Genomic DNA, 23,399 nt, shown 5'->3' on the forward strand with positions numbered 1-23,399 from the left:
ATCATAACTTATTCTTAAAATACTGTGAACATTCTTCATACTTTCCCCGTTATTACAGATAGCTAAAAAAAAAAAAAATTAACAAATAGGAATAGTAAGCTTAGTAGAATTTAGAGAAAACTACAGCCTCTAGGGAATACTTAAACACTGGAAAACACCAGGGAACATTATTGGATAGTATTCAAATAACGTAACATTCAAATATCCTAACAAGGTTAGGAGTATACAGAATCATGTGTCAAAATTGCCAAATTAAGAATTTATTTTGCTTCCAAAGCTTATTTCTTGGAACACTGCTCATAGGATTTGTATAAAGTACACTACATGTATAAACTTATCTTATTTGCAAGAATAACTCACAGTTTGCGGCACACAGGGCTAGACACACACTCTTATGAGGTGCCAACAATCACAGGCAAGACTGACTCGGTGGAAACCATCTTTCTACATGCTCCTGTCCTGGTTCTCTTAGTCTTCAACTCTATGTTAGCATTTCTTGCTCTAGTTTTTTATTTGATGAAGCTGGAGTCCCTCAAACCAGCAACGTCTCTATGCTTTTAAGCTTTAGTGTTCACGGATAAAACTTTAATACTTTTTCACATTTCCTCAACTGACTCTCCTCTCCCAGGGATTCTGGGATCAAAAAACATAAGTTTCCTGAGAAATGCTGGGAAGGAATTCCCGCGTGGAAACCCTGATGAAGGTCCTAGCCCCAGCTCCCACAGCATCATCTGGGAGGACAATGTGGTGTAGTGGCCAAACCATGTAAGCTGGAGTCACACAGACCCTAACCATTAAACTCCTCTAAATCCGTTCCCTCATCTGCAGAATTGAAGATATTATCACCAACATCCAGATCTGTGGATGTTGGTGATCCACAGATCTATATATGCAATATATAGATTGCAATATATAGATTATATATATATTGCATCTATATATGCAATATATCAACACCAACTACCACACGTTTTCAGAGCGAATAACTCTTCCTTTAGAGTTGGCTACAGCAGGTTCTCTGGATCTTTGGCCTACAAAGGGATACACCCAACCTCTTTGAAAGAGGCAGTAAGAGCATCAGATTTAGAATCAGAGACTTGGGTTAGGAGCCTAGTTCTGCCATTTACTTTTAAGTGTCTCCTGCTCTCTGACCTCAGGTTTCAACTGCAAAATGAGGATAACACTGACTTGTAAGGATAAAATAATGTTAAGAACCTAGGGCAGTACCTGGCAGAGACAGCTGGTGTCTTGTCCCTGTCTTCTCCTATTGCCTATAGTCAGCTGTGACACTGTCACAAAGGAAGGCCACCAAGAAACAGTTTTCAATGCACAGTCAGCACAGAAAATGAACTAATGAAGGCCAGAGATAGAAAGAAAAACCTCCTTTGGAATTAGTCCCACCTAAAAAAAGTTGAAGGAAAAAAAGTTGGATTTTTGCCAACTCCATAAATTAGGAAGTAATTGTGGACCATAGAGAAAGCTTTAGCTATTCAAATCCTTGAAACATCAATTCAGGAAATTATCTGCCAAACCCAGTGCAAGAGACCAAATGGATTCAAACATATCCCTCACCTCGAGCAGCTCACAGTCTAGAAACAGGAGACTGACTGTGACACACAAGGATAACAGGACATCAAGGCAGGAGAGATTCCTTCCAACCAGGGATGCCAGCCCTTGCCAAGAAGGCTTCTTAAGCACTCATGCAGAAGGGTGATCAGGCAGAGGGGATGGCCTGAACACGGGAGTAACAGCACAGCACACTGGAGCACCCACATGCCAGAGTAGGTGAGGACGGAAAATTGAGTTGAGACAAGGCTCTGAAGGGCCTTGAAATCCAGACCAAGAAATTGACTTTATCGTGAAAGCAATACGGACAGTCCATTTGGGGTCCCCAGTACATTTTCGGTAGGGTTTACTTTACACAAGATTTTCACATGCACCAGAAACATCTGTCATAAAAAAAAAGGACATCACCATTAACATTTTCTTTCTTCTCCTGAGGCAGCCCACCAAACTCCCCACTATCACAAACAGGATCCTGTGGACCTTTGGAAGGGGCTCAGCCTGAAGTCGCTACATGGTCTTCATGGAAGGGTCCTTGCAGATCCTCCCTCATTTTATATCTGGAGGAACTAAGGTCCAAGAAGCACAGAAGGTGTCAGAACCAGAGGCTGGCAACACCCTTCCCACACACCCTTCCCTCTTGAGAAGGAAGACCTAGGATACCGCAGATGTCTGTGGACTCCCACCCAAACTGCCCATGGTGTCCCCAGAGCGGAGTCACCTTGTGACAGAGCCATGGAAGCAGCCTAGATCAGGTCTCTCTTCTCACCCCACAGGGATCTTCCCCGTGGAGAAGACACCTGTGGAACAGGTTTAGGAGAGCACCAGACAGAGTGAGCAGCCTTGGCTATCCCGTCTGTAACTCAGCATTGCCACCCACTTTCTGGACCTCATTGCAGTTCAGTTTCCTTTCCTATAAAATGGAGACTGGCTTAGGCCACTGGTTTACAAACTTTTAACAACAGAAACTTAGCTCAATACATAAAAATAATAAAAGCACAGTTGCACTGGTTGAAGTATGAGTAGCCCCCAGGATACCTTCTGTGAACCCCTGGGGTTCTGTGGAGCAAGTCTGAAAAACACTTGTCTAGCAGTCCCCCTGGGTTCTTCCTCCTTCAGGATGCTCAGTTTCAATGCTCAAGTGGAGAGGTTAGTATGGTGGGCTCAGAACCCATGTCTCCACTGATCAGGGCACCAGAACCTTCTGATGTCTGCCCCTTCAGGCTAGGAAAGAGTCAAGACCTACTCCCAATCCGTGAGGCTATGTCTAAGCCCTAATACTCCCTAGTGCTACGTGCACTCAGGAAGCCCACTTCCAGTCCCACTTCCTCAGGACTCAGGAATAACAAACACCATCTTTAGCTAGAAGAAATAAAATCCTGCTTGTCCCTGAAATTCCACCATTAGCAATTCATGCTTTTGGATAGAGCACTTCCAGTTCCCCTAGAAGGTGGCATTCGCCCCACACACTTCTGGGTGACAGGTCAACAGGTCCATTCCTCATGAGAGGCAGGAGAGTAATAACATACTAGGCACTCAATATAGGCTCAGTGAACGTAGATGACAAACCTCACCCTCACTGCTGCCTCCCCTTGGTCCCCATACACAGTCACCCTCGCCCTCCCACCCCCAGCCACCTTTACGCATGATGCACTCAGAGACAAGATCCACGGGGTTCTTGCTTGGCCTGACTGGCCCAGCGTCCTCTTCCAGCCTCAGAAGCCTTGGGCCTTCACCCTCCACAAGTTACTTAACTCCTCTGTGCTGACAAAAGCATGATATCCAGAGATGCGAGGGGGCAGAGAGAAGCCTCCCCTCCCCCAGAGAACAGCTGATGAAGGTTAGAGTCAGCCAGCAGGAGGCACAAGAAGCCCCCACTCATTCCTCCTCCATGCCCTCCTCCAGCCACTTTAAATAGTGCACATCTCCTTGGTCCATGGGAAGACTGAAGACCTCTGGGATTTCAAAAGGATGCACCAACCTTTGGAAAGAAAGCAGAGCTCTGTGAGTGACCAGGATTAGTCAGCCTATGCAATAAAACCCAACTGGGCAGCCTCACTTGAGGCCCTCTGCAATATGCCTGCAGCCCACTGCTCCAGCCCCACAGCCCACCACTCCTACGCCTGTTACCCATCTGTCACCAAGTGATGAGTTAGGCCAGACGGCTTTAGAGTCTCACAGACATGGGTTCAAATTCTAAGCCTGCCACTTACTAGCTATGTAAGCACGGACAAATCACTTAATTTCCCTAAAGGTCCTGCAAAAGAGGGGATAAAAATAGTACCTCTGTGACTGGATTGCTGAGGATTACACGAGACAAGGTATATAAGGCACATACCTGGTACACTGGCGCTGTGCGCATTCAGTAAATGTTAGCTACTGTTTTTATTACTATCCTTCACTCATCACTGGGCCTTCCGCAAACAACTCCCCCTTCCCCTGTACCTCTGTATTCTCTTCTCCACCTAGAAAGTTCTCCCTGTTCCTGCTGATAAATCAAAAGCCTCTCTGTTCCTCAAGGCTCAACTCAACCACTGACCTTTCCCCAGGGATCTTCCTTGACCATCCAAACCCACAGCAATCTCTCCCTTTTCCCCATTTCTTTCACCTAGTCCTCACCTAGTCCTGGCACAAAATGCCAGTTCTCTTCACTTTCCAAATGGAAAAAACATGAGGCCTTGGGCCCTGGTCCCATCTGTCACACAGGAGTAATGATCCTCTGCTGCTTTTTTGCTGAATTAGGCACTGTAAAGTTCTCATGAGATAGAATGTTTACTAAATCACAACATGTGTATGTATAGGTGCTTAAACATTAGCAGTAAGCTGGGTAATTTTATCTAATGCCTGAGAAAAATGAATTTTCTTATTTCACGGATACCTAGACCAGTGTATGTGTTTTTATAAGCAGACACACAGAATTCAGTGTATGTAGGTCTGAATAGCATTCAGCATAAGACTTTTTTTTTTTTTTTTTTTTGCGGTACGCGGGCCTCTCACTGTTGTGGCCTCTCCCATCGCGGAGCACAGGCTCCAGACGCGCAGGCTCAGCGGCCATGGCTCACGGGCGCAGCCACTCCGCGGCACATGGGATCCTCCCGGGGCACAAACCCGTATCCCCTGCATCGGCAGGCGGACTCTCAACCACTGTGCCACCAGGGAAGCCCCCAGTATAAGGCATTTTAATAACACTTTAGTAGTAAGAGCTGTCACTGATACAGCAATTCATGCGTATACTTGACATAAGTTCTTTCCAATATGCATAACAACCCAAGGTACTAGTATAGTCCCCATTTTATAGATGGGGCAACTGAGGCACAGAAAGTAATTTGCATGCACTTATGCTACAACCAGCAAGTGGAAGAGGCAGGATTTGACGCTGGAGGTCAAGCTCTGGGGTTCACTGTCTTAACCCTGAAGCTGTCTTTCACCAGTCAGGCTGTAATTTCTCAACAGCACTGGTTCTACCAAAGATACCCTATTTCCACACCTGCGCTAAGGCAGTAACATGAGGGCCTTCTCTACCAATAGATCTGAGACCCAGTATAGCCATATAACCATAGAATCCTGCCTGGTTCCCTAAGATGTGAAAGGAAAGGGTTTTATCATCCAGACAGGTGACTTGCATCCTGGCTGCAAGGAGAGTCAACCTGGGTGCTTTGAAGAACACCATATTTGATCCCCATTCCAGATGAATTAGGTCAGAATCTGAGGTGGAGCCCAAATTGGTAATTTGAGAAAGTCTCCATGTGATTATAATATGTAGCCAACATCAAAAATCACTGGTTTAGACCAGAGAATCTCAAGCTTTTACTGTGCATAGGAATCACCTGGGGATCTTGTTGAACTGTAGTTTGATTCAGTAGGTTTGGGGTGAGTGTGAGATTCTGCATTTATGGCAAGCTTCCAGGTGATGCCAATTATTACAAAACTACACTCTGAATGATAAATAAGGATTTACACCAGTGGTTCTCAAGTGGAGTCCACTGACCCCTGGGGAACTCCAAGACTCTTTCAGGAGGTCCATGAGGCCAAAACTATTTTCATAATAATACTAACTGTTATTTATCTTTTCATTTATGTTGACATTTGCACTGATGGTACAAAAGCAATGATGGGTAAAACTGGTGGCACCTTAGCATGCATCAAGACAACAGCACCAAACTGTACTAGCTCTCACTGTATTCTTCACCACCACAATACTTGCATTTTAAAAAAGTCAAATTCACTTAAGAACATTCTTGATAATGTGGTAAAAATTACTATTTTTATTAAAGTTTGACCCTTGAGTGTGCCTTTTTAATATTCTGTGTGACAGAATGGGAAGCATACATAAAGCACTTCTGCTATATACCTAAGTTCAATGTTGTCTTAAACTTGTCTGACTGAGACACAAGCTAAACTAGACTTTTCCCAAAGAATACCATTTTTACTTTCAAGCCTGAGTAACCATCATTTGTCAGTTTTACAAATTAAGGTTACTCAGGTTTGAGTATTAGGTAGACATTTTATCAAATATGAACAAAGTGGGCCCATCACTCAAACGAAGACAATTTATATCATTTAATGCCAATTTAAAAATTCATGTTTTGGGGGTTGGGGAGGGAAGGACTGGGAGTCTGGGATTAGCAGATGCAAACTATTATATACAGGATGGGTAAACAAGGTCCTACTGAATAGCACAGGGAACTATATTCCCTATCCTTTGATAAACCATAATGGAAAAGAATATGAAAAAGAATATATATATATATATATATATAAAAATGAGTCACTTTGCTCTACAGCAGAAATTAAACACAATATTGTAAATTAAAAAAAAATCATGTTTTTAAGCAAAAATCAGAAGTTTGGAAAACCTGAATTTATCATCATGAGCTTAAAAGTGTCCCAACACTTAAAGATGCTTTTGACAAGATCCAGCTCTCTTATTAAGCCAGATTTTGCAAAAATGGAAAATGATGCCATTCTTCTCACTTTTTTGTTTTTTGGAAAATATGGTTACTTTCCATAAAAATACATTACTAGCATACCTTGTTTTATTGCACTACGCTTTATTACAGATACTGTGTGTTTTTAGAAATTGAAGGTTTGTGGCAACCCTGCATCAAGCAAGTCTATTGATGCTACATTTGCTCACTTTGTGTCTCTGTCTCACATTTTGCTAATTCTTGCAAAATTTCAAACTTTTTCATGATTATTATATTTGTTATGGTGATGTCATCAGTGATCTTTGATGTTACTATAATTGTCTTTTGTTTTGTATTTTTAAATTAAGGTATGTACATTGTTTTTTTTAGACATAACGCTATTAACACACTTAATACGCTGCAGTATAGGTTAAACATAACTTTTATATACACTGGGAAACCAAAAAAAAAAAATCATATGATTCACTTTATTGCGGTGGTCTGGAACCAAAGCTGTCTGAGGTATGCCTGTATTTATGTTAATATGTAATTGTTCTATTACTGTTAATTTAAATGAACTAAAAATACATATTTTAAAAATTTCTCAGCTTTACTTTTTTTTTTTTTTTTTTTTTTTTTGCGGTATGTGGGCCTCTCACTGCTGTGGCCTCACAGGCTCCGGACGCGCAGGCTCAGCAGCCATGGCTCACGGGCCCAGCCGCTCCGCGGCATGTGGGATCTTCGCGGACCGGGGCACGAACCCGTGTCCCCTGCATCGGCAGGCGGACTCTCAACCACTGTGCCACCAGAAAAGCCCCTCAGCTTTAATTTCTAATACAGTAAACTTTGATGTAACCCACATAAACAAAGGTCTTTTGGGTCCTTAATAATTTTTAAAAGTGTAAAGGGATCCTGAGACCAAAATTTTGAGAACCGCTGGTTTAAAACTCACTCACTTTACAGATGGAGAGTCTGAGGGACAGGGCCATACTCAGGGTCACATGGGAGGCTGGTGACTAAGCTCTAGGTATCCTACTTCTCAAGCTCATTTCACTTAGTTCCCAGCATGTCCCGGATGGGAAGAGATTGCACTATTACCTGATGTAGCTGGATAGCATACGGACCTTGGAAGTCTTTGTCTTTATTAACTGTAAAAGAAAAAAAAAAAAAAAATCACTGCTTCAGGGGATCAGCCCCAGCTCTGCAGCTGCTCATTCAACTGGCTGTTTAGGAGACAGATTCCTCCGGGTCCCCAGGCCCTGTTAGTGGCTTACAAATGAACCTAGGGCATCTTATGTGGGGCAAGAACCTCAGTTAATTGATCTTTGCTAATTTTTAATTGGAACTGTGCTCTCATTCTTTCCCTATCAAGGCCGCATCCCCCTATCCTCACTCACCAGCAGGATTTCAGTGGCTTCTTCTATTTCTCCATTCCAATAGTATCTGGAGAAGAGAATAACAACAAAAAAAATTATCATGCTTACAAGATGAGTTCAGTGAAATAAGCCTGGCCCAATTAGGTGACTTACTAAGGGGGAAACTTTAAAATCTTTCCAAGCCCATATAAAAAAGTCTAGAGTTGGCCAAGGCCCTACAGGTCATCTAGTCTAAACATTCTAATGCACGCTTCTAGCACCTGCCTTAACTTTCCTGGAGGTGAGGGGCTCACCATCTCCTGAAAGGTTTTCACATGAGATGGTTTTTCTTATGGTGTGCCAACATTTGCCACCCAATTGTTTTCCCCAACTTCCACATGAAGAACCACCTCAGGACAGCCCTACAGAAACTCCTATATGTTCTCTCCTCTAAACTGGCCATCTCCAGCTTTTTCAATGCTCATCCCATACTCTTGGCTTCCAGGCACCTCCCCATCCTTTGGACTGGTGCTATCTGTATCACTGACTCTCAAAGCTGAGTGCCCACCAATGGGTAAATGAAAAAGCACAGGAAGATTCAGGGAAGAAGTAAGCCTTATAAAATATGGAAACAGGTCCAAAAGTTAAAAACAAAGTCAGTGACAATGTTTAGAAAAGAGTACGAGAACAGCATCATGGGAAGGGAAAGAAATTTGGCCTGAGAATGCCTATGCTAACCCAGGGCAAATCTAAGATGACTTAGGCCACTGGCCTCATCTCACAGAGCTGTGGTAAAAGGATGAATTACAAGGAAGGATGAACACATGAGGGGAAACAGTAGGCTAAAATTCTGTTCTAGCTCCAAAGCAGTAGCTCCCAGGCTGGCTTTATGTGAATCACTTACATAACCTCTTAAAAATTCAGATTCAAGGCCCATCCTCAGGGAGACTGATTGAGTAGATCCAGGAGGGAGCTCAGGAATCCAAAGCATAGCCTGATTTGGGAACCATACCTACAGGTGATGTGAGCCACTGAGGGAATGGCACTGCTGGGCAGGGGAAAGCTTTCATTATATAGCACTTTTCTGTGCTGACCTTTAGAGTAGACGTTATTTCTCTCCCTCCCTCCCTCCCTCCCTCCCTCTTGCTCATCAGGGGAGGAAGGAGATGAGAAACAGGCTGATCAGAGAGATTAAGGCACAAGACAAATCCTGCACAGCCAGTACTGGGATACTGACATATTTTGATGAGGGAAATGGTGCAGACCAGGCTTAAGTAAAGGAGCTGATGAAATGAAACGCAGACAATACACAGAAACAGCCTGTCGCATATGCTAAACTCTCAAAGTTTTCCAGAGAATCCAAAAGTAATGGAAATTATAATCTTTGATATCCCTAGTTGGCTTACTCAGGGATGGAATGCCCAGTTCGACTTCTTTGCTAAAAGCAAGCTAATTGATTTAAACAAAGAATGTGCACACAAGAGTCGCTGTGCCTAAACTGTAGATTTTTTCCTCCCTTCTCTAAACACAGCCTGTTTTTGCTTTTGTTGAATGACATAAACCCACTGGTTGATTTCCTCTGAATAGAAATTGACAGTGAACTATTGATTAATTAAGTGTCTTTGAGTTGTTCTTTGACAATTCCCCATTAGTTCAGTGCTCTTTCCACCAGGCAGGACCTGACCTAGCACTCCCACACCCTTCCACTGGCCACAGCAAAACTCACAGTGAGTATGCCTTAGGCAGGATGTTCACAGAGGCAGTCAGCTTCTTATCCAGTATAGCCCTAAAGCAAAGAGAGAGTGACAGTTACTGGGGCAAGTGTCCAGCAGTTCCTGGGAACTACTCAGGAAACCTAATTCTAAATAGATAACCATTTAGAGTGCCCCTCCCAACTCAAACCAACATGTTTCGTAACTACTGTGCACAGAACCTCTGAAGACAGAGTTGTTTATAAGTCCTTCCCTGGGTGGGGAGAGAAGTAGGGAAGCAGCTATGGGAAGGCAGTTTTAAAGGACAGGCCTAGTCTGCTTGGGGAATGGGAATTTATTAGCAATGGACGGAGAACAAAAAGACCTGGATTCCAATCCAGCCCTGCAGTAGGATGGCTGTGTGACCTTATGCAAGCTCTTTCTTTCATTACAGAAATAAGTATTTGAGCACCTATCCAAGACAGGCACGACCCCCTCACTCAGCCTGACTCCTGCTGTACAATCAGAGGACTGGTTCAGTCGGTGGTTTCCAACTCTTTTCACCACCAAAAACTCCTTTTATTATGTCACCTTCTCCTTTTCTCTCTTGGATATGTACTAGGCTGACAGGGTTTCTGGTCTGTAGATATCATGTGACCACATGGAACTGATATAACTCCAAGGGAAAGCAAAAAAAGGCATCCTATCCTATGTCTGTCTTTGGCAAATACAGGCTCTTTTCACTTTTTATTTTTGTGAAGGTTCCTACCACAATCCTAACAGCACAATTATCATCACCTTTGCAGACCTCTAAAAACTTTCTTTGACAGACCACAGGTTGGAATTCCTGCTCTGATAGTCTGATTCCTGTGCAGAGCCCTGGTGAACACAATAAAAAGTGCCTGAACTAGTACAAGTGTCATAGAAACAAAAGCACCACCAAGTCATCGATGCAAAGAAGTGTCCCCAAGTATCAAACCTCAAGCCCTTGGAATCAGGCAGGCCCTGACAACCCCCTCTCAGGTCTCAGTCAGCCGAGGGGGCCTGGTCTCAGTTCTCTGAGGTGTGTGGCCCCTGCCAGATAACCCTAATCTGAGCCCTGCTTACTGATCTCTCCTTCTCTTGACTGCTGCCAAGAGAACTGACCTACTTTCTCTTCCCCTGAGTTCCAGGCTGAACAGTGCTCTATTTAAGGCTCCACTTTAATGTGGTATTACCACCACCCTCATTCCCTTGGAAAGTTCCAGGTGCTAAATAAATCTGACTGTAAGGAGAGGCACACGGCACAAATTTGTTTAAGCAACGTCTGCAAGTCTCACTCACTCAATCAAATGATCTGCTGAGAAATTACACTTCACTGGTTCTGAAGGTGGCACGCAAACAGAGGGAGTGAGTTAAACCTCTAGAAAAAAATAATCCATTGCCTCACGGGCCTCCAATCTCTTTGGTAGTGTCAACTCCTGAGTAATCACAGCAACCTGTCCTTGGGTAAAAGACTGTAAAGTTATGGAGGGCTGTGTTATTCAAAAAGCTCCTGTGGCCAAACAAACAAATAAAAAACAAACACACACACTAAAGCCCAGCAGTGAGTCACAGACGGAAAGCTCAAGCCCTCATGCTCATGTGAGTAAAGCAGAAGACAGAGCTTCTGGGGTCTCTAGAAACTGCAAAGTTCACAGACTAGAGGCTCACAGACCAGATACATAGTTTGGCTCTCATGGCATTTAAAAAAATCTTGATTTTGCTACCAATATTTACTATCAGGGTATTTCACGTTAAAAAAAATACACATTACCTAGCTTCTCACCAAAAAATGAATCTTATAACATTTTGGACCTGTAGTCCTACAAGGTCAGATTTAGCTAGAGCTGAGCAGGGGCTACTCCCTCTAGGCATGACATATGCTTCTCGGGTCAGTTTCCACTGTTCTCCCTCTCAACACCTGGGACGAGTAAGGGTTGCTAACTACAGTCATTCTTCAGCGCGACACCCCAGCCCACTCCACTCATTTAAGTTGCCTGCTTGTGATATCTTTGTCTGTGACCCTGGCCTAATCCAATTCCCTCTCCCTACGTATGAAATCAAAGCCCAGAGAAGGAAGACTTGTCTAAGGTCATATGTGGTGTTCGCAGCAAAAAGGAAACTAGAATCCAGGTCTCCTGGTTCAACATTCAGGTTTTCACCCTAGCCCCAATAAGAGATTTTTCCAGTTTAGAATGTACCTGTCAATGAAGAGCTCTAAGAACACGGCCAGGAACCAGAATGGAACTGAACCAGAACTGAGAGGCAGCAGACTGAACGCTAAAGAGCATTAAAGAAGAAAGAGCACTAAACTGGAGCTGAAAGACCTGGTCCCAGCACTAGTTCCGCAGGCAGAGCTGGGGTTCCTGCCGGCTAACACTTGTGGGGCCCTCCCCACCATGTACCCACTTACTCTCCTTCTACAAATCCTGGAAGCGAACCTATTTGCCTCTCTTCTACCCAAATCATTAACGAAAAATACTGAACAGAACAGCTGAGGGGAGAGATCCACTGCCACATCACTCAGGACTCCAATTGAGACTTCCAGCTCAGCTGGTGGGCTGCACACACACTGCAACCTCCCTTTTACACCCCACACCAGAAACAACAAAACATTTCTTCACCGTGCCAGAGCACAGTAAGAACGCTTTATGCACTAGCAACTAGGAGGAGGCCCTAAAGAAAAAAGGCAGCCCTGAGACATGCATGGGAGCATGTAGGGGGACTTCTAACTTAAGAGCCTTTGAATCTTTTAAACATTGGCAGTGATCTGGTTTTCTTGGCCTCCAGCAACCTGGAGAATTTTGAAGAATATAAAATTATAATTTTTTCACTAACATAGCCATAGTTTGAATCATATAAGTTGACCATCCTAAAAATTCTTCTTGAGGTGATAAATTATTCTTAGAAACTGATTTTAACTGTTGAATCCTAGATTGTAAAAGTATTTCAAGAACCTTCTTAGTAAGTTTTGCCTACATCTGCTATGTAAATATGTATGCCTATTATTTTATTTCCTTTATTCCTTATTACGTTTATACTGTTCCTTTGTAAATAAATGTGCCTTTTTGAACTTGGGGCAGGAGGTGGGGGAGAGAAAATGAAAGCAACAGTTTGAAATCTAGATGTAATGGGAACCAGAGCAGGCAAGAACTTGGAGGCAACCATCAAGGTAAATAGTTGGAATGCCACAGCAGGAGCAGGTAGACCCCCTAAATCTCCCATGGCCCAGGCAACAGTAATGGGATGTTTGATACAGGCAGAGCAGTGAGCATGGGAATTTTGGACAAAAGGCAAAACACTGTCCTAGTGGCCGGCGACAGCCAAGGACAAAAGGGAGAGTGCATGCCCAGAAGACCAGTTACTTGGGTACCCCAGCCAGTAGAATGTCCACATGCCCCACACGCACACTGCAGAGTACCACCTAAGGTCAATTCCTCCATTTGTTTCTACACTTCCCCATAAGCATAGCTAAGAAGATGAGAGAGGCTACAATTAAGAATTACAAAGTATTTGAGGAAAGTCAACACCATGAGAGACTAAAATTCAACAACAAAAAAGAATTTACATGAGAAGGATAATTGAAACCAAGATTTAAAAATAAGTACAATTATGTATACTTGAAAATTGCTAAGAGAGTAGATCTTAAAGAGTTCTTATCACACAAAAAAGTAACTGAGATGATGGATGTTTAACTAACCTTATTGTCGTAATCATTTTGTAATATATACACATATAAAATCATCATGTTGTATACCTTAAACTTACACAATGTTATATGTCAATTATATCTCAATAAAGCTGGAAGAAAATTAAGCATAAAATAAGTATAATTACTATCCACAGAAAGATAAAGCAAGATTATTGCATTTATAAAACAAGATCAGACAATTACAAAACAAGAGCAGTTGGTTATTAAAAACAATCTGAAATCTTGAAAAGGAAACCTATAAAATTCAGTCTAAAGAAAACTATAAAAGTTCAGTCACAGAAAACAAATTCAACATCTATAAGGAGTTCCAGGAAAGCGTGATGCAGATAGAGAGAGTAGAGAGGCTATATTTAACAAAGTAATACTTGAACATTAAGACAAAGAGAAATTCCTAAAAACTAGGAGAAAAACCAGAGAGAAAAAGCATTACCTATGAAGCAATGAGACCCCATTCCTGACCTCTCATGAGCAACCTTGGATGCAAAGACAATAGAGACCCCTCTCCAAGCTGATACTGATCCATTTACCTCAACTGGCCTCTCAACTACTGTATTTAGAATCCAGGCCTTAGAATCCTTCTCCTCCTGATACCCAACACCTCACAGATGTCAGCTGAAGTTGTTCCCTCACAGGACCCAGAGTGGCTAATCCAGGGGTCCAGAGAGTTCAGCACAGATCCTGGGTATACCAGAAGCACAGGAGGGATTTCAATTCCTAGCTGCTAAATACAATACTAGGTCATATTTCTGGAGTAATCACATGTTCTTTTAGACAAGAGCTGTTCTCCAAAAGTAATGTAAATAAGGAAAAAATAGACATTCTGGTTAGGGGCAGGAAAGATGGAATCAAATGCAAAGTTAACCTGTGACCATTAGTTTGGAGGCTATGTGCCCCCAAAGACCGAATTCAACACATAAAACACTATAACTTAAGCTATCATCAAACCTCAAGAATGCTGAGTTGTAGAGCAAGAAGAAAGGGAGCCAGGAGCCAAATCCAGTACCCCTCAGCCCCACTAACCCGCTTCAAAGCTGCAGCTATAAAGGAGTGAAGGGCAGGGGAGCTTCCCTAGCAGTCCAGTGGTTAGGACTCGGCGCTTTTACTGCCGTGGCCCTGGGTTCTATCCCTGTTCAGGGAACTAAGATACCGCAAGCCTCAAGGCGCAGCCAAAAAAAGAAAAATAAATTTAAAAAGAAGAGAAGTGAAGGGTGGAAATTCAGATACAACAAACATTTTTTGAGCATCTACTACATCTGAGTTACTGGAATAAGGACTGTACATATATCATATAATCCTCTCAACAACCCTGTGAGGTAGGTGGCATTATCCTATTCTATAATTCAGAAAACTAATGCTTAGAGAAGGGAAGCAACTTGCCCGAGGTCACACAGCAAGTGGCAGAGCCAAGATTCAAATTGTTCTGATTACAAGTCCAGTGCTCTTTCCACCACAGCACAGCTGCTTTTAGAAATCTGCCATATACTTGGAATTGGTCTCCTCCTCCTCTTGCCATGGTGGGCACCTCTGGGACTGAGCAAAGACTATCTCCAAAAAGACAGCTGGGTCAGGAATTAGGACTCTTAAATTCTCAACTTGCAGAGTTCCACTGTTCTCTTATCTTAACACCTTGCGCAAGCCAGCTATCTCTCTGGGTCTCATATCACTTTTACGCCCCCATGCACCACTCAGCATTTTCAGGCCCAGCAGCAGGATCCATCCAAGTGTCATTCAGCCATGCTTCTCATATCACCCCAAGCAGACAGCTGTGTAGTTCATCACTGGACAGATGGGGTTGTCAAAAGCAAGAGAAGTACCCCAAAGTGGCCCCTCTGGAGCATCCTGGTAGCTCCCAAGCCTCCTGGGGCAGCACCTAAGCCCCTTCACCATACCTGGCAATATCTCTGGCAATCTGCTCGTTGGGACAGTTGACAAAAACGATGGAGTAAGTGCCGGAGACATAGCTGCCAGTGACAACTGAAAGGAGCTGCTGGCTAAGGGTCCTGAGCATGGGGTATGTCAGGAAAGAAGCAGTCAGGATCTACACAGTGGGAAAAGAGAAGCACAGATCAGCAGTGACATGGCCAACTCACTATTTGCCAGCTCAAGCAGACTGGAACCAAAGCTGAGCACCATATTTTCATCCCTATTTCCCATCCACAAAATAATTCCTGGGATCTGTATTGAGTTTTAGTGCTTAAAGTTTTCATGTCTAGATTATTTGCCTCTGCATTTTACAAATGGTAAAAAAAAAAAAAAGGAAAAAAAACAGAGGCTCAAAAATCAAGAAACTTGCTCAAAATCACACAGCTTTGGGAATTCCCAGGCGGTCCAGTGGTTAGGACTGAGCACTTTCACTGCCGGGTTCAATCCCCGGTAGGGGAACTAAGATCCCACAAGCCATGCAGTGTGGCCAAAAAAAAAAAAAAATCACACAGCTTTTAACTGAAGCCAAGATTAGGAGTCGAGTCTGGATAACTTGAAATCCGTTCCTACTGCACAAAACTGCTACTGGAGGTAATGCCAATTGGCATACACTGAACTGCTATCATCCTATGGAGATTATTATGAATGACAAGTTCTTACACCTGCCGATGTTTTAGGGAGTTAATTTCACCTTCGTTCAATTGTGTATGTGCCAGGTGCTACAGGGAGTCTAGTGGAAAAGGAAGGCTAATTCTAAAGCAATGTGACCTGTACTACTGTGACAGACAACTGGAGGGTCCAGGAGGAAGGCTCTACCTGTTGGAGACAGGAAAAGGCTTTGAAAAGAAGGTACTATCTAAGTTGGAACTGAAATAATAAGCAGAATTACAAAAGAGGGAGATATGATAATATGTACAAACTCAAGAGGTATGTAGGGACAGATAAGCTATCTAGTCTGCATGGGTCTTAGTCTGTGGATAAGAGATTGGGAGGAGAATGAGACTGGCTAGAACTATAACGGGTCAGGCTAAGGAATGTAGGGTTCATACTCAAGTGATAAGGTGCTTTTGCAGGTTTTAAAGCAGAAGAGTAATAATATGATCAAGCTGAAGGAGGATGGGGAGTGACCAGAAGGCAGTCCATTCAAAAGGCCATTACAATGTTCCAGGAAAAAGACATTAAGATCTTGAGCTAAGAAAACGGCAGTGACACCGTGAGAGGAAAAGACAGGCAAGATATACTTTTTCTTGCTTTTTTAATGACAAACTTTTAAAATAAGAGGAAATGAAAAGAACTGGAGGACATCTTCTATTCCAGGGTTCTTTGCTGGGGGAATACAAAGGAGTCATTAATAGGGATAGAGGCAACTTGCAAGGAGCCCCACTGTGACTCAGGCAAGACTGAACAAGAGCACGCTTCTGCCTCCCAGCCCGGGGCTCACATCTCGCTCAAATAAACCTCTGTCCTCCCACTCCTACGTTATTGCCCGGCCCTGCCTGGCTCCTACTTCTTGGCAGGGCCTGAGTAGCGTTTTTATGTCTTTAGCTTCAGTCTGACTAGAAGCCTGTCTGGGGTGGGTTTCTCATTCCCTCCCACTACCTCCACCAACACCTCCAATCCAACACACTAGGCCTCTGAACTAAACCAGTGACCACACAAGAAAAAAAGAACCAGGCTTTTCAATGAAGCTTTTGGTGACAACTCAATTAGATTATATAGGAAAAAAATAAAGGCACTAAAGAGCAGGATTTAAATCCTAGCGCCAGTACTGCTGCCTGTGGTCTTCAACAAGTTACTTCCTTTGCCTTCTATAAATGTTATCTAGAAACTGGAGATTATGACATCTGTGCTGCCTGCCTCAGAGCTGCCATGGGTTCAAACAAGATAGGAAAAACAATATATAATCACTAATCCAATAAAGGAAGGGACTGTGGTTTACTCATCACTGTGTCCCCAGGACAGTTCACGGCACACAGCAGGTTCTCAAGAAATAACTTGTAGACTGGTGAATTAGTACACCAGCAAGATGTTGATATTGAGACAAAATAGCCTTCTGAAGTAAGTAGGGCTTTTGGGTCACCCACAGCGCTTTTGGCAGAGAATCGGACAAACTAAAAAACTGTAAGGGGTCAACTACATGACTCTAAGGTGGCTTCCTGTACAGACTCTGAACAAAAGGAGTAATGGTCTGTCCCGCAACCAAAAAAACCATTCCTAAGGAAGATCTAGGGCATTTCGGCCAGCAGTTATCAGTGTAACACTGAGCTAACAGGATTAACTATAAACTCACCTAAAATGTATTGAAACTCTTGTATGAACTCATAGTCAAAAAATACTAAGAGGTACTTTGGGCCCTCAGGTATTATCTAAGATAACCCTTCATTTAACAGATAATGTTACTGAGGCAGAACATACAGAAATTCTGTGACAGAAGCAAGACTTAAATCCAAGACTCCTGCCTCCTTTTCTGGGCTCTCTGAACTGCAAGGAGCACGACTAGGAATTCATACAGTGGGCTTATTTCAGCTTCACTTAATCCAGTGCCTCGCAACTTGGGGCAATTTTTCCCCCCAGGGGACATCTGGCAACATCTAGGGACAATTTTGATTGTCATGATTGGGGAGGAGATGCCACTGGCATCTAGTGGGTAGAGGTCAGGACTGCTGCTAAACATCCTTCTATTGTACCATCAATCACACTGAAATACAGACAGTTGTTTACATACGTCTCCCTCATTGGACATGAGCTCTTTGGCCTCATACATTTCTGTATCCCCAGCACTTTATAACCCACTGACAAGGAGTATGGGCTTGAGAAATGTTTGTGGACCATATCAACAAAGAATCAGAAGCATGTAAAGGTCGGTTTAGAACCACAAGTGGACTACAGTGTATTAGAAAGTGATATTATATGAATGCAAAATACACACATCACCATATTCCCTAATAGAAACATTATAACGGGAAAAGATTTACTGTAAGTTTATAGCATTTTCATATTTATGTCTTTACTATATACCTTTTCTAATTTTACATTCGTTTAAAATATTTTATGTACCCTTTCAATTATTTCATTTTTTTTTCGTCCTGCAGTATTTGCCTAGCCTTTAAGAGATTATGGTTGACTTTACTATCTGTGTGAAGGCAGAAGGGGCCTCAGAAACCACCCAGTGGTTCTAAATTTGTAATCCATCTAGTTTTAAGGAATCTGTGAATACTCTGAAATTGACATTGTGTTTATACACTTTCCTTGGGTGCAAATCCAGACTTGCACTCACACACATAGACACACACACAAAAAAAATCAAGAAATGTCCCCAAAATGTTGAGCCACTGATTTCTGCCAGTTAATTAAGGGCCAGAGAGGGGAAGAAATCACCAAAAAGTGAGCAGCAGAGCTGGGCTAGACCCCTAGGCTTGTGGCCCTCCCACACAGCTCTCCCTTCCACCACCCCCGCACCCCACCCCACTCAGCCCCCGCCCACTGCGACCACCAGCACCACTGTAGGGACTCTGTAGCCACTGCCAACCTTAACATTTTAACATACTTCAGAGACGAGAAAACAAAGCCCCCAGAAAAATGAGATGGTAACTCCACTGGAAAGAGGGAAAGAACCTATCATGTGACCCTTACATGATAACTCACCAGCAGACACCCCTCACCACCCCAAGGACCCTGGCAGTGAAACACAGCCCAGTCACTCCTCCTCACAAGGCAGGGCATAAAGAGGTGCTGGTAATCTTCACATTCACACCACAATCTCCAAGACACAGGGTGATGCCTCCAAGGATTCTACCGCCCACCCACTACCTGCCCGCCCCCAGCTCAAAACCCCAGGAAGAGTAAAAGAGAAATGCACGTTCTTCCCTCAGTCCCCAGGTTGGAGGTTTAGAGGTGAGAGGGTTCATAGCATTGTAGTGTGGAACACTCACCAAAAGGCATAAAAGGACAGAGGGCCGCGGGTAGCCTGGCCAAGGGCACCGTAAGCCCAGCCTGTCCATGGCGTCGCTGGTAATTTAGCAGCACAGCCTATTGGAACTGTGGCCTGAGGCCGAGTTGCTGGCTGACTGGCGGGCACGAAGGGCCTGAACTGCCTCTCCCCTTACCACCTGCTGCCTGCCCCACTGCCCAGCCAGGTCCCAGCCAGGCTGGCCGGAAGGAGATAGTGGAGGGGGCGGGGAAAGAGGGAGTAATTTTTCACTGGGCAACTCTCCTTCTGGAAACATACAACCCAAGCACCATATGCAAACCTCCAACCCCTGCAAAAGTAAAAATACTAATTTTCCCTTCCCATTCTAACATACACATACAAAAAAACCCATAAAATCCCCAGAGATGTACAGATTAAAAGACCTAAGTTTCTTAGATATATAAAATCGTCAGCCCAAACACAAATACACATACACAAAACTCTTCCACTTTTCAGGGGTCCCCAACGCCCGGGGTCTAATGCCTGATGATCTGAGGTGGAGCTGATGTAATAATAATAGAAATAAAGTGCACGATAAATGGAATGCGCTTTAATCATCCCGAAACCATTACCCCCCCACCCCCGCCCCAGTCCCTGGAAAAACTGTCTTCCACGAAAACGGTCCCTGGTGCCAAAAAAGTTGGGGACCGCTGTAGAGGACCATCCCACCAAATAAACCCAAATAAATGAAGCACACACGTGGCTGCCTTCCCTTCCCTGTCCCCCACACATCACTCTCTCCTCCTAGGACCTCCCTTCTAATCCTCTCTGGCTTAGAGCACACACTCTGGCTCCTCATTGCTCTCCCCGGTGAACTCATTTGTCTTTCCAGGCCAGCTGCTCTGTGCAGTCTTTCCCAAGGTTAATCCCCACAGTCCTCTCTTTCCCCTAAGGCACTTTGTCCACACTTCCGTTGCAGCATTTAACATCAACTATTAAACAAATCTTTAAAAGCAGCAAGCTAAGGACTGACTGTTGCCCTTTGGGGATGCAGAGTCCACTGTTGTCAGGGTTTCCAATTTTTTAATCCAGCTTTTTAATGTGAAATATCTTAATTTTTAAATGACAACACTTCAGGGGAAGAAATTGAATACACAAGGCCATAAGTAAATTTTAAGCCAAGGAAACTATTCTATAGTTTGACTGTGGTAGTGGTTACACAAACAGTAAAAAATTCAACAAACTATACACTTAAATTGGTGAATTGTGTTGTATGTAAATAGTACCTTAAACAAAGGAGGGGGGAATGCGGAAAACCAATTCAAAATTGTTTTAAACTGGGCAGACGAAACAAAACACACCTGTTAGCTAAATTGGCCTCCAGGCTGCCAGTTCACAGCCTCTGTGTTTATTTTAATTACCTGTTTACCTGTCTGTCTCATTCCTTGGGACTATAAATTCTTAAAGGCCTGATACACTTCCTGGCAAAGTGTCTAACAAAGTCAGCTGTAGCCTTAGTCCTATCATTTACATCAATAGCTATGTGGCCTCAGGCAAATAACTTAACCTCTCTGAGCTTTTTGGGGGTTTTTTGGTAAAGGAAGGGCTAATACCTCCTTCATAGGTTTAAAGTGAGGATTAACAGAGAAGATTAATATAAGAGTGCTTTATAAAATGTAAGACCATGTCAGCGTTTCATGAGCAAGTAGTCTCATGTCAACTACCAAACAAGGTTAACTCAGAAAATCTCCATTTGTGATTGAAAAACTTAGCGTGTGTGAAAAAAACAGGGTTAGAGAAAATGAGGCTGAGTGATCCTAAAAAAAAAACGCTTTATATTCAAAGTCCACTAAAATAAATCAAGGCTATGATCTTTTAAACCTATTACATTAATAAGAAAGGCCACTGTTAATGACCATTTTACCTTAGATCCTGAGATGATGTCCCAGAGTTTCGCACAGGATCCCACAGAGATTATGCTCAATAAGTGTTTGTTGATTTGGTGATTATAAGGATGGTCGTGATGAAGGCGATGCTGGGGCAGCAGGGGAAGGATGGCAAGAGATGAACTGTTATTTGGAAGAAACCGCTTCTGGATTCTCTTGTTACTTCAACTCAGGCACTTCTACTCTCTTCAGATTCAATTCCAAGGTTAGATTCCAAAAGTCCAATTCTGCATTTATGGCCTTGGCAGATTCTTCAGATCTAGTAAGAGCCTCCGTGCCACTGCCTGAGATTATAAGCTCTTCTTCTGGAGGCTTCTTACCCTCTTTCTCTCCTCCTCCTTACTGGATTCAGATATGGATGCAGAATCCTCTTCAGAGTCAGATTCTGTACCCATCTCTTTCACCCACACTACTTCCTCTTTATTGTTTGTGTCTTCCTTCTCTTTCTTCATCTCCTTTGCTTTATTTTGAAGGTTCTTTTGGGCCTCTTTACAGGTATACAACACTTTACTGAAATCTTTAAAGGCCAAACTTCAATCCAGTAAAGATCAATTGCAGCTTCAATGAGGTCTGACACCTGGTGTAAGACAGAATTGTTTCCTTAAGTTCAACTTTATCTCTGGTTCCAGAGATTTGCCTTCTTCCTCATCTACAGATATAGACTCTCTGTTATTGCCAAAGCTTGAAACTTAAGTAGCTTATTAATTTCACTTTCATCAATATCGATGAATTTAAAGCCCATCCATTTTCAGACTCTATGATTTTTTTCAACTTCTTCATTAGCTCTAGGGAAACATGCATAATCATTCACAACATCATCCCAAAGGTTCCACCAAGCTTTATTGAGAGGCTGGTTTTTATATCATCCATCACCTCTTTTATTACTACCAAAGCATCATTAAAGTTGTACTGTTGCCATGTTTCTTTCAAAGTGAGGCAAGGGTTTTTTTCAAGAAGTCGGCAAAGTAGTCCAACATATGCTTGGTGTATTACCTCCTGAATGCTTCAATTATACCCTGATCCAAGGGCTTAAGATAGCTACTGCCCTCCAGATGAAGAAACACAATATCATCATTGGGATGAGCAAAGAATGGAGTCTGGGTGACTGAGACCTCTGTCCGAAAACAGTAACACTCTGAAGGCAAGATTTTTTTCTGTTAAATAACTCCAGGTTCAATGAATAAAACAATTACGAAGCCAATCCAAAATGAGGGCAGCTGTTAATGATACTGTTAGTGATCGCCGGAAAATAGGAAGGCGTTTTACATTTTTTTCCATAAAACAGGTGCTGCTTCATAAAGCAGCCATGGTTTTGTCACCTGCGGCACTGGCACAAAAATTGAAAGAAATCTGGTCCTTAGCTTCCTCTAAGCTTTCCAGAATTTTGTCTTTTCCCCCAAAAGTACGCGAAGGCAAGCACTTCCAAAACAGGCTCATCTGCTTGGCGGTGAAGACCTGTTGAGGTACAAAGCCACTAACTCTGATCAGTTTCTGGAGTTGCTTGGAATACGTGGGTGCCGACTGGGTATTTAACGGTTCTTCCTCCCCTATCAACCTCAAATTCAGCAGCCTATAGCGATTTCTAAACTTCTCCAACCATCCCTTGCTCGCATGAAACTTCTCTGGGTTGCCCTTGCCAGTGGTTTCCACCAGTTGCATGTAAACCCGTTTGGCCTGGCTGCAGATGGCCTTCAGCGTCACAGGCTGCCCCCTCCTCCTTTGGTCTAATCCTAGACCCCAAAGATTAATTCGTCTCCATCTTCTCGATGTTTACGTCCTGAGGAATGCACAGCACCTAGGAGCAGACGGGCGAAACACTCTCCATGCTGGTCCTGACCGCCTCCTCGTTTTGCTTAAGGGTGCGCAAACCCTTCTTCCAGTTTCTCGAGAACTTTCATCTCGTCTTCCAGACACATGACCCTCCGCCTCCTCTTAATACGTGTCTGGCCCGGCAGCAGGATGCCCACCGCCTCCGCCCCGCCCCGGGCGGCCTAAGCCCCTGCCCATGCCGCAGCGGCGTCCACCAGAGCCGCTGCTGAGCCTGGTTTTAGAGCCAGGGGGCCGCCCCCAAGGCCGTTCAACCTTTGGCTGGTCCTCATTCTCACCACACCGCTTGCCAGGCATTTACCCAGCCTTCGCTCTCAGTGAGACAGAAGCAAACCAACCGGAGAGTCGGACGGCAGGACCAACTGAGCACCGTCCAACACAACGCCACGACGCTACCGCCTAACCACCAGCGACTCTAGTCAGCCCCGCTCTCGCGAGGCTTGGCAGCCCCCGAGCGCGCGCTGCCCGGCAACTCCGCAACTCTATTGGTGCAGCCCGGGCCGTTTTGGCCCAGCCAAAACTCGGGGAAGGGAGTCTGCGCCGG

General features: G+C 43.7%; 1 protein-coding gene across 2 annotated transcripts; it reads right to left on the reverse strand.

Moving 5' to 3' along the window:
• Positions 1 to 3,219: 3,219 nt before the first annotated feature.
• On the reverse strand, positions 3,220 to 23,222 carry LOC132426528 (protein CutA homolog). 2 transcript variants are annotated; one of them, XM_060013317.1, is made up of 6 exons: positions 21,007 to 23,222; positions 15,139 to 15,287; positions 9,552 to 9,611; positions 7,868 to 7,913; positions 7,569 to 7,618; positions 3,220 to 3,544 (listed from the first exon to the last, which is right to left on the reverse strand). In XM_060013317.1, exons 2-6 carry the CDS (start codon positions 15,255 to 15,257, stop codon positions 3,442 to 3,444), a joined length of 378 nt encoding a protein of 125 aa, XP_059869300.1. In that variant the 5' UTR covers positions 15,258 to 15,287; positions 21,007 to 23,222; the 3' UTR covers positions 3,220 to 3,441. The 2 variants fall into 2 exon arrangements, with proteins under 2 accessions (XP_059869300.1, XP_059869301.1); XM_060013318.1 differs by lacking the exon at positions 21,007 to 23,222 and having other exon boundaries at positions 15,139 to 15,822.
• Between the last annotated feature and the right edge of the window lie 177 nt (positions 23,223 to 23,399).

This window comes from Delphinus delphis, chromosome 6 (genome assembly GCF_949987515.2).
Source record: "Delphinus delphis chromosome 6, mDelDel1.2, whole genome shotgun sequence".
Taxonomy (NCBI): domain Eukaryota; kingdom Metazoa; phylum Chordata; class Mammalia; order Artiodactyla; family Delphinidae; genus Delphinus; species Delphinus delphis.

What these genes read in the sequence shown, in the direction of transcription:
- LOC132426528 (XM_060013317.1), bottom strand. Translation starts at nt 15,257, where the DNA reads ATGCTCAGGACCCTTAGCCAGCAGCTCCTTTCAGTTGTCACTGGCAGC. An exon ending in CTGCCTAAGGCATACTCACT is followed by an intron (nt 7,914 to 9,551) that starts GTGAGTTTTGCT and finishes TCTCTTCTCCAG; the next exon opens with ATACTATTGGAATGGAGAAA. An exon ending in AAGCCACTGAAATCCTGCTG is followed by an intron (nt 7,619 to 7,867) that starts GTGAGTGAGGAT and finishes TTTCTTTTACAG; the next exon opens with TTAATAAAGACAAAGACTTC.